The 14043-nt window shown below is 47.0% G+C and overlaps 1 protein-coding gene across 4 annotated transcripts in view; it reads left to right on the forward strand.

Annotated features, from left to right (window-relative positions):
* eml3 (EMAP like 3) overlaps positions 1–13889 on the forward strand; it is a 29249-nt gene extending 15360 nt beyond the window's left edge. For all 4 annotated transcript variants that reach the window (XM_079757940.1, XM_079757941.1, XM_079757942.1 and 1 more), the window contains 18 exons: positions 2350–2385; positions 2702–2822; positions 3321–3470; positions 3942–4011; positions 4384–4494; positions 4738–4833; positions 6313–6447; positions 7104–7242; positions 8109–8260; positions 8446–8571; positions 8940–9071; positions 9489–9556; positions 10062–10150; positions 10484–10581; positions 10743–10830; positions 10949–11047; positions 11522–11652; positions 12258–13889. In XM_079757940.1, coding sequence (XP_079614066.1) covers positions 2350–2385; positions 2702–2822; positions 3321–3470; positions 3942–4011; positions 4384–4494; positions 4738–4833; positions 6313–6447; positions 7104–7242; positions 8109–8260; positions 8446–8571; positions 8940–9071; positions 9489–9556; positions 10062–10150; positions 10484–10581; positions 10743–10830; positions 10949–11047; positions 11522–11652; positions 12258–12482 — 2066 coding nt within the window. In that variant the 3' untranslated portion in view covers positions 12483–13889. The remainder of the gene's footprint in view (positions 1–2349; positions 2386–2701; positions 2823–3320; positions 3471–3941; positions 4012–4383; positions 4495–4737; positions 4834–6312; positions 6448–7103; positions 7243–8108; positions 8261–8445; positions 8572–8939; positions 9072–9488; positions 9557–10061; positions 10151–10483; positions 10582–10742; positions 10831–10948; positions 11048–11521; positions 11653–12257) is intronic.
* The last annotated feature ends 154 nt before the right edge of the window (positions 13890–14043 follow it).

Consider the following 14043-nt stretch of genomic DNA (forward strand, 5'->3'; position numbering starts at 1 on the left):
CTGTCTATGGGTCATTTGCATCAGTCTTGCTTCACTCTGGCTGTTGTTGTTATTGGAACCGTATTTGTCGACTCTGGCAGGTTAAAGAAAATAGGTTCTCTGCCAGGCCAGCCTCCCACGCCTGGCCTTAAAACGTTTGGGGAATTCAGATAAAAGACGGGACTGGCTCGCCCGGCGTCCCAACTAGGATATCAGCGTCGTATTTCTGGGGAGTGTTTACGAGCGGTGGCTAGCAATTTGAGCCCTCGTTCGCGCAGAGTTACGGCTGCGCAGTCGTTTCTGTTAAGTCCCGTAATGGGTATGCCGTTGGCTGGAAAACGGAATGAACCGCCGGGTTTGGCAAAGGCTACAAGTAGAACGTTTTTTTGCACCTTTTTCGAGCAATCACAACGTGCGTTCTGTGGCTTCAAATGAGCACCCTCCGCTCGGCGAGTCGTCTGAGAATAGAAGTTGTGTTTGTATTTGTAGGATGGTTAAATGAGGCCTTGTCGGGGGTTGTGGAAAAGAGAGCGAGAGAGAGAGTAAGAGAGAGGAAGAGCGAGAGGGAGAGAGAGAGAGAGAGTGAGAGAGAGGAAGAGTGAGAGGGAGAGAGGAAGAGAGAGGAAGAGCGAGAAGGAGAGAGAGATAGAGAGAGAGAGAGGAAGAGCGAGAGGGAGAGAGAGAGAGAGAGAGAGTGAGAGAGAGGAAGAGCGAGAGGGAGAGGGAGAGAGAGAGAGAGAGAGAGAGAGAGAGAGAAGGTCTGCATAGGAGGACACTGCCTGTACGCCGACCCCTCAACGGCCTCAAATCTGGGTCATTCAGAGTCCATGACTTTCAGCCACCACACCCTCAGAAGGAATGCAAGGAATATCAATCAACCAATCCTATCTGTATCTCCCATTGGGAAATATGACTGCTGTGACTAGTGTCCGTTTGCAGGAATTTAATGAAGGAAATGAAAGTACCCTTCTCTATACAAAGACCCTATAGATCCCCCTATAGACTAGATCCCCCCCACACACATGCACACTCATATTTACTATGAAGATAGCCGACAGATTTATTGAATGGATTCAGTGCAAGGTGGGTAGGATTTGAGAGTTGTCTCTTACAGAGGCAGGCGCATTCACTTCTAAGCAGATATTCCCACAATGCACTCACTACTAGCTGACGGTTACACTCAAAAATGTGCGTTTTCAATCTCACCTACATGATCTTTAAAGCCACTGTGGCTCTGAAGTCTATGGGTATGAGATGTTTGGCTTTTAGTTTTATGTTTGTCGGTGGGGGGTGTGGTCGCTGCCTCTGGGATGGCATGGTGGCGGTTGAGGCCACACGCCTCCAGTCTGGAACCTTCTCTCTCTCTCGCTCTCTCTCTCTCTCTCCCTCTCTCGCTCTCTCGCTCTCTCTCTCTCTCTCCCTCTCTTGCTCTCTCTCTCTCTCTCTCTCTCTCCCTCTCTCTCTCTCTCTCCCTCTCCATTATTGAACCAGCCATTCTGCACACAGCGAATGCAGAAGCACGCTGTTTGGCGGAATGACCCCCTATGCAACTTCCCTCGTCACCTCTTTCCCATCTTTGCGTTTTGCCCTTGCCCACCCTTTATTTCCATTTTCCACCCTTTCTCTTCTCCCGTCTCTTCCTTGTCATGGTCCCCTGATTCTCGATGGTTTCCCTTGAATGAGCGGTGCGTTTGCACTCGCCCAAGTGCTGGCGGTCGGCCTCACTCTAAACTCAGAGTATTCACATGTTTTGGACCAGCTGGTTTTAATATCACGCTGTGAGTGTAGAAGAAGCCAGTAGGATAGGGTCCCTTCAGCCACGCAGCGTTTCCCTCCTTCCTCGCGGCGGTCGCCTTCGCTTGCACAGACAAACACACACGGCCGGCACAGCGGGAACATGATCATCGGCCTAACCCTCTGCCCCTGCTCTCAGTGCAGTCGTGAACCCGTTCTAGCAGCGCCACACTGGTCTTACAGGTTTTAAAATAGATGTGAGGTAAATGGGAGAGTAGAAACACAACACATTATTCCACAGTTCAATTCCTCCACTTCCTGTGAACCCAACGATTGGGGAAAAAAATCCCCACCAGGGATGCCAAACAGGAAATCAAGCAATGTTTTATAGCTCGGAAGATGACATGCATTTATTAGTTTTATTTGGTTAACCGTTCCCTCTCTCCTTCTCTCCCTCTCTCCCTCTCCCCCTCGCTCTCGCTCTCCTTCTCTCCCTCTCCTTCTCTCTCTTCTCTCCCTCTCTTCCTCTCCTCTCTCTACACCTTCCCTTGCTCCCTCTCTTTCTCCTTCTCTCTCTCTCTCCCTCCTCTCTGTCCCTCTCTCCTTCTTCCTTTCTTCTCTCTCATACACACACAGTGAATTCCGGGTCGCGGAGAGGAACATACAGCCAAGGTGAGCCAACCAACGTGTTTGAGACCCTTCACATATATGCTTTGCACTGGCCTGTGCCAGGGAACTGACAGGGAGACAATAGATGGGACTCCGGCGTCTGCACGATTTCTGGTGAACCCGGTTATGTCTCTGTCTTCTCTGTTCTAAGTGCCTAAGATTCTCTAGTGTATTTTCTTTCAGGCAGTTCTTCCTGATAACAAATAGATGAGCGTTTCACCAGAACCGGTTCGTGCTCATCCCAAACAGCCTGCTGCCTCTGCCGTCCCTTCATATTAGAGTTTACAATGCGCCATATCCCCACCTTCTGTGTTCACAGAACAGTCCACCAAGATGTTCATCCGCGGTCGCCCCATCACCATGTACATCCCCTCCAACATACAGAACTACGAGGACCTTAAAATGGAGCTGCCCTCCGCCAAGCTGGAGCTGGACTGGGTGTATCCTGAACGGGTCTTGGCACACGTTTAGTCTGTAGAATGGGGGCCTGCGGTATTGTGTTATGTGTTATGTCCTCAACAATAGTATTGGGTTCTGCCCTGAGGAATTGCATTGTGGTATTTTGTAAGCTCCTGTCACTCTAGAAGCTTAGGGGGAAATGCTGCCAAGTGAGAGAACATTGTTTTCCTTTTATTTAATACCTCCAATGGGTGACGGGGGGGACAGGAGGGTAGGACAGTCTAGTGGTTCATATGTCTGATGCCCAGCAGAAAGGTTTTGGGTTCAATTCCCTGTTTGCCTGAAGGCATCCTTTTACCAAGAGCCCCCCCCCAACCCCTCAGCTACTCCTGACTGATCTATGAATCTAAACAATAAGAAAATGGCTGCAAGTTGCTTTGGCGTAATCCCTAAAGGCCTGAACTAAAGATCTGTTTGCTTTTGGCCGAGGAGAAGGAAACAGCAGACAGCAGACACCTTAACTCGCGCGCGGCTAACAGCTATGGCTACCGGGGCCGGGATTGCCGTGCCAACCTGTACCTACTGCCGACGGGCGAGGCGGTGTACTTCAACGCCTGCGTGGTGGTGCTGTACCACATCAACAGCCGCACACAGCGGCACTACCGCAAGCACACCGACTGCGTCCGCTGGTCAGTGGGCGCCATCTCCCCTTTGGAGACCATCAGAACAATCACATATGATTGGTTTATTGGTTTATTTCAGGGACATTGCACATAATCAACAGTCAAACTGTAAGGGAGCCAGTTAGCCTAGGGGTTATCTGTTGTCCCCTGCTAGATATTCAAAAGGCACAGAATTGAAATGCATGTACAAACAAAGGTTAAAAAACAACATAGGTGACTCAGAAGATACAGTCACACATAGTTAGAACGAACTGGCAGGGGACAACAGATAACCCCCTGACAATGGCAAACAGATAACAAAATAAGCAGCCAATGAAACACAGCGTACACAAAACATCATAGGAAAGTGCACAAAACAGTATATTAGAACAGGATATAAACACCTACAATAGAACAGGGTTTCCCAGGTACAAACCCCTAAGACACAGGGTTGGTTTTCTGTGGTGTTTTAAACCTCTATGTTCTTGTCTGCTGCAGTCTGACACTCCATCCCGATAACGTGCGCGTGGCGTCCGGCCAGACGTCTGGCGTGGATAAGGATGGAAAGGTGACTCCGCTGTTCAGAAACGACCCAGATTATCATTTACTGCCATACTTTCCGACATATATATTCACACTTTAACATCTGATCTAATATTTGTGATGTGTGTGCCTTTGTGTTTGCGTGTGTACACATGTCTGTGGGTTTGTTCATGTATGTTTGTGCGTGCATGTGCGTGTTTTGTTTTTTGTGTGTGCGTCATCTACATTGGTGTACGTGTTTGCGTGCGTGCGCTTGTTCCTGTTTTACGTTTGTTTCATGCACGTGTGTGCCTGTTGGGGGTCTGCGTGCCTGTGTGCGTGTGTGTTTGTGTGCGTTCGCGCGGGCTTCCGCGTGCCCACCTGTGTGTCTGTGTGCCCGTGCGTGTGTGTGTGTCAGCCACTCCAGCCGTGTGTCCACATCTGGAACTCCAACACGCTGGCCACCCTGCAGCTGATCGGCCTGGGTACCTTCGAGAGGGGGGTGGGCTCGGTGGCGTTCTCAATCGCTGTGAGTACAGTCGGACCCCTGATGTTCATTGTGGAGTATTACCGTTGTTAGCGTTTTATTATATTATCTATTTTTAATAGATGTGTATATTTGTATTATTTTGTTATGTCCACATTTGTAATGTTTTATAGACAAAGATCGTGCTTATTCTGTGTTCACGGTGTATCTGTGGACACCCGTTGTCACTGTGGGACTTGTTATTATGGTTCACATGATTGTTGTTCGTGTGTATGGTGATCCCAGGACGCCGGGGCCGTCCTCTGTGTGATCGACGACTCCAACGAGCACATGATGTCCCTGTGGGACTCCACCAAGGGGACCAAGCACGCCGAGGTCAAGGTACGTCCCCACAGTTGGGCAGGACAGCCTGTGTCCGGGGGGCGGGGGACCACCGGTCTAGAGGAGACCACCGGTCTAGAGGAGGCCCTTCCTCCAGCCGTTCCCCCTGCATCGTCGTCTGCTTTAATTGACTCTTTGACCCTGAATTCTGCAACCGATTTTTGTCTGTAGTTCACTGAAAATGCACTCGGAACGAATTCTACCAAATGACTCTCAATATATAAAAAATATTTAAAATAATAAAATATTCAATAAATGAGAAAGTGAAATAAATAGAAAAAGAGAATGATCTATCTTTCTTTCCTTGGGGAAAATCTAGGAATTTTGACTCAATTATTTGGACAATTTTTGTTGGGGGCATAAAGGCTTAAAAATGCGAACAAAAAGTCAGCTTCCATTTCACGGTGGCTTTACCACAGTGGTATTTAACACTCAGCACCCCAGCCAGAGACGTCCCCATGACGGCATTAAGAGTCCTCTCGGAGCTGCTCCCAGCCTTGGCTTCTGGAACAGCTGCAGCGCACCCAGAGCCCAACAGACTGTCCTACTGTCCCAACCCTCGGCCACGTCAGCCATTTGCATTAGTTAACGGATCTGCACCTCAACGCCCGCAACCGCCTGAGGGCCAGGCCGGCTAGCAGGCTAACCATTAGCAACTAGTGTAGCACCGCCACCACTGTACATTCATGTTGAGTTGTCTTTAAGCTTTCATTTAGACGTCGGAACATCCCGTATAAACAATTTCGGTTTGGTTGCCATGGTGCAATTTCTTTGCTGGCAGATTTTGACCGGGTGCATGCTTGTGTGTGTGTGTGTGTTTGTGTTGGTTTGTACACTTGACTGTGTCAATGTGTGTTTTTCTGCTTTTGCTTGTGAGTTTAGGTAAATATGCTTATGCCGTGGGTGTGCTGAATGCATAATGTATGCATTTCCTTTCTTTGCTCTACATACGTTGTTTCTCCTGTAAGCCTGTTTGCTCACTGTTAAGATGGCTCGAGGGACAGTTCCATTATGGTGGTTCGGCCGGGGGCAGGGGGGTGTCCTACCTCCCCCCCGCTATACAAACATATGATTTGATCCAACAGCAGCAGCATAATTATTCAACCCCTCCCTTTCGCCATAGCAATGGAACGGTCCATATTCCACACTATGGCGCGGAGATGAATGAGACTTTTGTACCCAAAACGCAGCTTGAAAAGCCTTCTGCTTTTCCACTGGTGTTCTGTCTGGCTGGGGCCGTCCCGCTAAATTATTATCATTTTACAGGCTCTTCCAATTATAGGATCGTTGGCTATTTTAGATTTTTAATAACGTTAGACTGCAGCCACAGATACAGTTGTGGCTTTGAAAGTAAGGGGCATGGGTACATAACATTCTAAATGTAATATTTATCCGTATGTGTTTGTGTTTGTCTGTGTGTGTGTGTGTGTCTGTGTGTGTGTGTCTGGGTGTGTGTGTGCATGCGTGTGTATCCTCCAGAGCACCAATGAGGCTGTGTTCGCCGTGGAATTCAACCCGGTCGACGGCAGCAACATCATCACCTGCGGAAAGTCCCACGTGTACTTCTGGACCCTGAGCGGCGGGCAGCTCACCAAGAAGCAAGGCATCTTTGGAGTACGACACTTAAAACATTTTCAGACATTTTCCTCCCTCCATGCGTTAATACCTGCAAAAGTTACTCCCCATGAAAGGGCAAAAATACCTTTGACAAATAGATTTAATATAACAAATACATACACTATTGAAACATCTCCAAAAGACTCAAATCAACACAAAACGTCAATGGTCAAAATGAATGCTGTCAGATGTGATATATTAATTGAGGTATAGTGAGTGATGAAGTACTGGTCCCACCCATTCAGAGGTTAACCCATAGCGCAGCAGGATATATTTACTGAGGTCGCCCGTGTGCACCGCTCAACATGGACTTCCCGGAGATGTAGGAAACCTTTTACTCTCAGGAAACCATCACCTGGAAAACAGCTTACTGTAACTAAAGCCAAAACGTCAACTACACTCCAATTTATTATAATGGTGTGCAGGTTAGTATGACCTTGCTATGATTGGCTTTCATTTAATGTGTGTAGTGTGTGTGTGTGTGTGTGTGTGTGTGTGTGTGTGTGTGTGTGTTTATGTGTGTGTGTGTGAGACGGTTTCCTTAATAATTCACTTTAACGATCTCTCCCTCAGGGCACCAACAAAACGAGCGCACAATTGTTCCCTCATCACACACATCTTTTTATTTTTCCTTTCTTTGTTTCTCGGAGCAGAAATACAAGAAGCCCAAGTTCATCCAGTGTTTCATCTTCAGCCTGACGGGGGACGTTCTCACCGGGGACTCGGAGGGGAACATCCTGACCTGGGGGAAGTCCGCGGCCGACGTGAAGACCCTTGGGAAAGGAGCCAAAGGTAGAGGCCTCGTGGGGGCGCCCTGGTTTGGGGGGGCGACCTACCTTGCCAAAGAGACCCGGGTTTGATCCCTGCCGCTGGTCTTTCGCTGCTTGACTTCCCCTCTCTCTCCCCCATACCTTCCTATCTATCTCCCTCTAAAATAAAAAGGATAAAACCTTCCAAAATAAATATTTTATTAAAAAAGGTAGCGAGCTGGCTTCTACTGCAGGGGTTTCCCCCAGGGAGGGAGTCTTCTGCTGGGGGTCATGGGGGAGGCCACATGGGCAGTGCTGGGAGGGACCGTATGCAGGAAGAGCCAACGCAGGTCAACTTCGACCAAAGAGGGGGTTTGATTTCCACCGAATGAACACAGAGAGTGGAAGTGGGAAAGGTATCCCTGAAGGATACAGGGTAAATTAGGTCAGACTGAAAAGTGGCTCCTATATACCGTTCCCAATGGAGACATGACGGTAACTATAAATATAATAAAAGAGGAGATTAATAGCAGGTGTGAGGCCTTTGAGTTTCCCCTTTTTAACAGTACCAACAATAAAAAACATAACTCAATAGTTTTGCAAATATCATCCCAAAACTTATTCATTTTCGTTTTTATTCTATTGTAACTTTATTCATAGTGTCTTCATGTTGACATTTAGTTTTACTGTATGGCTGCTCTTACTACCAAATTGATTCTCTCTACCTGAAGTACCCATATGTCTGTCTGTGTGTGTCTCAGTCTGAGTCTGTCTGTCTGTCTATTATATCTAGCTATATCTACCCATGAATTGATCTATTCACCCGTCTATCTATCTATCTATCATTCTATCTCAACTGCTGCTGAATTAAGTACGTAACTGTGCGCTCCCGGCCTCTGCCCCGTACAGAGACCCTACAGATCATGCGGCAGACCAAGGCCCACGAGGGCAGCGTGTTCACACTGTGTGCCCTGCAGGGCGGCGCTCTGCTCAGCGGTGGCGGCAAGGACCGCAGGATCATCCGCTGGAGCGCAGACCTGGCCCCGGAGAGAGAGTGTGAGGTGAGATCTGTGTGTGTGTGTGTGTGTGTGTGTGTGTGTGTGTGTGTGTGTGTGTGTGTGTGTGTGTGTGTGTGTGTGTGTGTGTGTGTGTGTGTGTGTGTACACTCGTATGTTTGAACGTGGAGGAGCGCTTTTCAGCTCAAAATCCGTTTTAGATAAAGTTTCCAAACTTGTGTGATCTCTAGATCCCTGAGCAGTTCGGAGCGGTCCGTACCATTGCGAATGTGGACGGGGAGGAGCTGTTAGTTGGTACAACCCGGAACGCTATCCTGAGGGGAACCTTTTCACAGGGATTCGTGGCCATTGTGCAGGTACGAGAACACTCTACTCATACAATGGGTTTGATGCTTTGAAGTCGTCATTACAGAGATGCCTCACTCCACCTCTTTTCAATAGGTATATTAGTGGTATATTAGTGAGAGGGCTGAATGGGGAAAATCTCCATGGGTGATGATGAATGTATGAGTTCAAATCCTTGGCTGGGGTTTCTGCCATCTAGTGGTTAGAGGTGAAATGGTGCTGCTTTAAGATCGAAATGCATGTTGACAAATAAAAACTTTTAAAAGCTTCTATTGAATTCACTGTAGACGTATTTCATATTGTAATCATTCAGTGTTTGGGTGTGTATGTGTGTGTGTGTGTGTCTTTGTTTGTGTGTGTTTGTGTGTGGGGGTCATAGGGTCACATGGATGAGATGTGGGGCTTGGCCACACACCCCTCCCAGAATACCTTCCTCACCTGCGGCCACGACAGACAGGTGTGTCTGTGGAACACAGAGGAACACAAGCTGGACTGGTGCACTACACTGGAGGTAGCACGCACACACACACACACACACACACACACACACACACACACGCGTACATGCACATACACATTTGCACACATACAAACACACACACACACATACACACTAACACACACATATGTGCACACACATACGCATATGCACACATACAAACATATACACAAACGTCACACACGCATACATACAAGCACATACGCACACGAACGTAAGCATACTTACACATACAAATACACAAATGCACATAAAAACGCATACACGCGCCCACATTTCAACACACACACACACACACACACACACACACAGACACACATGCACATAAACACGCATACACACGCCCACATTCTCACACACATTTCCACACACACACACACACGTCACACCACAGCAGAGTGTTGAAGCGCCTGGGTGTGTCTCCTGTAGGAGTACGGCTTGTGTGCAGACTTCTGTCCAAATGGCGCCGTGGTCTCCGTTGGCCTCAGCACTGGCAGGTGAGCAGCTCCCAATCCCAGGCCACCTACATCCCAGAACCATCCAGCCACTGTATTACTTTCTTTTATCATAAAAAAAGAGATCTCAGTTTAAAGGGAAAAGTCATGGGTCAATAATTGTTCAAAGTTCAGCCCTGAACTTTGCGTGAATATAAGCGGTTCTCCAGTTCCCATCCGTCCAAGTTCTCACAGACTGTCATGTTCACCTTCTTCTTCTCCCCCTTCTTCGTCTGCGTACATAAGTGCATAGAGAAGTTGGGTTTTTGCGGTAGGACCCCTTTAACTAGCCTAAAGTGGGGGTTCCATTTTACGACGACGCCACACCTCTGCACCCTGCCTCGACACCCTAGTCTCAAAGAGGAACCGACCTCTAGATTCAAACTGCTCCACAGCCCGTTGTGGCGCACTAGGTTTATTCACTGCACATTCTGAGGTGGTTGTTCAGTCCTGTCGTCTTGTGTCTTTCTTCCGCCCTCACGTTGAATTCCAAACAACGCCGTGCCAGGTGGTTGGTGCTTGACCTGCTGACCAGAGAGGTGGTCACAGACCTCACGGACGGGAACGAGCAGCACTCTGTCATGAGATATTCTCCAGGTCAGGCTGCGCTGTCTACTGTGGTGTGTGTGTGTGTTTGTGTGTGTGTGTATGTGTGTGTGTGTGTGTGTGTGTGTGTGTGTGTGTGTGTGTGTGTCTGTGTGTGTGTCTGTGTGTGAATGTATACGCCTGAACTTGTGTTTGTATGCCTGTGCGGGTACTTGTTTATGTGAGTGTGTGTTATTGTTTGTGTGCGTGCGCATGTGTGTGTGTGTGTGCGTGCGTGTGTGTGGGTGTGGATATGTGTGTTGGGGGGTCATCTTGAAGTTTAAAATGACTTAAAAGTTTGAAATGCCTTATAGACTCGCAATTTCCTATTGTTGTTGTTGGCAGATGGCAGCTTTCTAGCTGTGGGTTCCCATGACAACTTTATCTACATTTACACTGTGACGGAGAGTGGCAGGCGCTACACCCGTTTTGGCAAGTGCAACGTGAGTTGAGAATTCTGACTTGCAGCCTCATTTGTATCTTAGTGTGTCAGCTATTATGTTGCAGTATTGCAACATACTAGCTGCAGTAGTACACATGCAGTATATGTGTGTCAGGGTGCATCTTGTGACCCATGCTTCTCTGTTCAAACCTATCCAATCAGGGCCACTCCAGCTTTATAACGCACCTCGATTGGTCCAAAGATGGGAATTACATCATGTCAAATTCGGGCGACTATGAGATCCTTTATTGTAAGTGACCGTCTAGCACAACGCTATGCGTGCGTGTCTGTGTGTGTGTGCGTGCGTGCGTGAGTGTGCGTGTGTGTGTTTTCCCTAAGCGACTCACAGTGACTCTGTGCTCCAACAGGGGACATCACTGGAGGTTGTAAACTATTGAGGAACCGCTTCGAGAGCAAAGACCGGGAGTGGGCGTCCTACACCTGTGTGCTGGGCTTCCACGTCATGGGTGAGAGCCCGGCCCCTGTTGCATCGGCCCCGCTTTGACACAGCACACTTGTTGTTGCTGGTTTTGGTATCATAAACCTTCAATGTTTTTGTTCTCTTCGATTAGTCTGCAGTTTTTCCTCTATCTCATTATGCATTTTGAACAGTTAAAAAAAAACAACCTTGTGTTTCATGTTTTGTTACTGTTTGGTTGTTTAGCAGAAACTGTTATCCAAGGCGACCCATGAAAACGATACAAAGAGATAAAGATACAGATACATAGTTAGTTACATAAATGGACAGTAAGGTCCTAACATGTCGGCTGCGGACATGGGGGCTCCAACCCAGTATCTATTCCCTTTATGATCGCGTGATCACTCGTCAGTTGCTAAGATCTATGCTAATGTTTCAAACCGATGGGAGTAGATCTCACTGAAGCAACGGTTGAACAGATGAATTACCCCCCCGCGCTGAATCACGTGCACGCTCTCCCCAGGCGTCTGGCTGGAGGGCTCGGACGGCACCGACATCAACGCCCTGTGCCGCTCCCACAGCGAGAGGCTGGTGGCGGTGGCCGACGACTTCTGCAAGGTCCACCTCTTCCAGTACCCCTGTCCAAAGCCCAAGGTCAGACTCTCATCACAACTCCATGGTGGATACTGCAGTAATACTCGGTGATATGGTTGTACCCTATGATGCCCAAGAGTGGCTGTAATATGTAATCGATCGTTAGAACAATCAGAAGCGTTCGAATCTTGATGAAATGTTTACACAATGTTTTACAAGAGTATTAAAATCCTAGACCATTCACCTTTCATTTCATAATATAACATCAATATTCCATAGATATAAATCAAAGGTCCCCATTTTTGTAATCGTGGACAAGTCCCGGACTCATAAAACTCACATCCGGTTTAAGATCACAGGGATTTCAAAGCTGAATTCGAGTCACGTGTCCATCATTAAACAGACACACATCAAAGTCAGATCAGATCAGATTCGACTTTATTGTCATTGTGCAGAGTACAGGGACAATGAAATGTATTTGGAGGTATAAATACAAGTGCAAAAGAGCAACTCAAGCAGTTCTAATATGAATTGTGATATAAAAGTGTGTGTGTGTGTGCGTGGGGATGTGCACGCTCTCCATTGTGTTGTATATAAATAAACAACCTAAATGCCAGCGCTCTTCTTCGGTTTATTTATTGATCGTTGTGTTTTCGTTCCTCCAGGCCCCGAGCCTGATGTACGACGGCCACGGGAGTCACGTGACCAACGTGTGCTTCACGCACAGCGACGACCACCTGCTCTCCATGGGGGGCAAGGACACCTGCATCCTCCAGTGGAAGGTGATCGGATGTGGGGGAGGGGGAGGAGGAGGAGGAGGTGGAGGAGCCGGCAGCCGCGAGAGACTGGCCTCCACCTCCACCAGCTCCCCAGAACCCACCACTAGCTGAAGGGAAGGGAATCCCTTCGGCCATGGACTGCTTAGAGCAGCCTTGCTTCACGCGCCTCGTTTTGGTGGACTCTTCTGAGGTCATAAATGCTTCGGCCACCAGAGGGCGACGTGGGTCTTGCCTTGGTCTTTTATCTTCATCGCTGACGTCCCCGAGGAAAACGATCAAACGCTCAGAAGAGAAAAAACATTGCCACATTGGAACATTTCATTGTGAATGTTTCCAATAAGAAAAGCATAATCACGCCATACTTCCCAACATCTAACTGTGCTTGTGGGGTTGGACATTTAATAACTGGACACCATGGCATCACAATAGGAATGTGCACAATCTACTCATATTCCCCCAATAGCCCAGGATACACTTGGCAACCATCTTATGTCGTTTTAAATTAAAGTCCATAAAGATGTCGGAACAGACAAAATGTTTACCAGGGCTGCCAGTGATATTCTATTATGTATCACAATGCAGATGTTGTTCTTCAATATATAATGAGACATGGCTATGCTATTACTGTTGCAGGCCTACATTGACATGCCGATTAGATCATTGTATGCGGTATTAACGGTATTAAAACTGTCATACAATTTAATCTTTACAGTAAACTCCTGACCACCTACATCCACTAAATATACATTTAGTATTGAGTGTGTTGTTTTGAGAATGGATTTCCTGAAACAGATGTTCTTAATGTTTACTGTGTGAGTGAGTGATTGTGTGTGTGTGTGTGTGTGTGTGTGTGTGTGTGTGCATGTGAACATAGAGAAAGAAACAGAATGCAAAATAGAACGGTTTGCGGAAGGAGAAGTTAGATGTTCTAGTTAACCGTGCCTATCGTGTAGTGCGTCATAGTTTTAAAAACGCTTTGTGTGTTGAATTTCTGTCCAATAGATAGAGAACATTACTTGAGGGTTGACCGAAGTAAAGCTTTACAGTAGAAGATCCAATATGTTGCGTTATGCAACATGTTTCACATGCCAAAGAAGAAGGAAAGGGGTGAAAAGGAGGAAAAGAGAAATACTGAGTTGAGAAATAAACTGTATTGTGTGTAATGGATTTAAAGAATTCCAGTGAAGCATATTGTGTATAATCATGTTCACACTGCCATGTGACTTGTGAAGAGCGCTTCCATTACAAATACTATCAAATAACATTCCATTGTGTTTTTGTTTCTATTTACACGCTTCTTCTGTTTACTAGGAACCAGCAATCAAAAAAGAGTGATGGCATATTTGGATCTTAAATGTGGGTACCTCTGAATTCATTATTATCTAACAATAACGGCTTATTGTTTGTGTGTCTATTACTGTGATACAAATATGTAAGTTGAATATGGGACATCAATACATTTAATGATTACATTTCTGTATTTCTTTCATTAAAAGACGATGGCGACTGTCTCGTTTACTTTTGTTTGAATTTTTTGCTCATTTTGAGTAGATTTTGTGCTGTATTGGGGACCATACGCCGCTAGAGGGCAGCTCTAGTTCAAGTTTCAGTCGGTTCGAGGGGTTATCGTGGATGCGGAGTATAATCCGAAACCACAGTGCAAACCATATTC

The sequence above is a fragment of the Pollachius pollachius genome, assembly GCF_949987615.1.
Source record: "Pollachius pollachius genome assembly, chromosome: 20".
Classification (NCBI taxonomy): domain Eukaryota; kingdom Metazoa; phylum Chordata; class Actinopteri; order Gadiformes; family Gadidae; genus Pollachius; species Pollachius pollachius.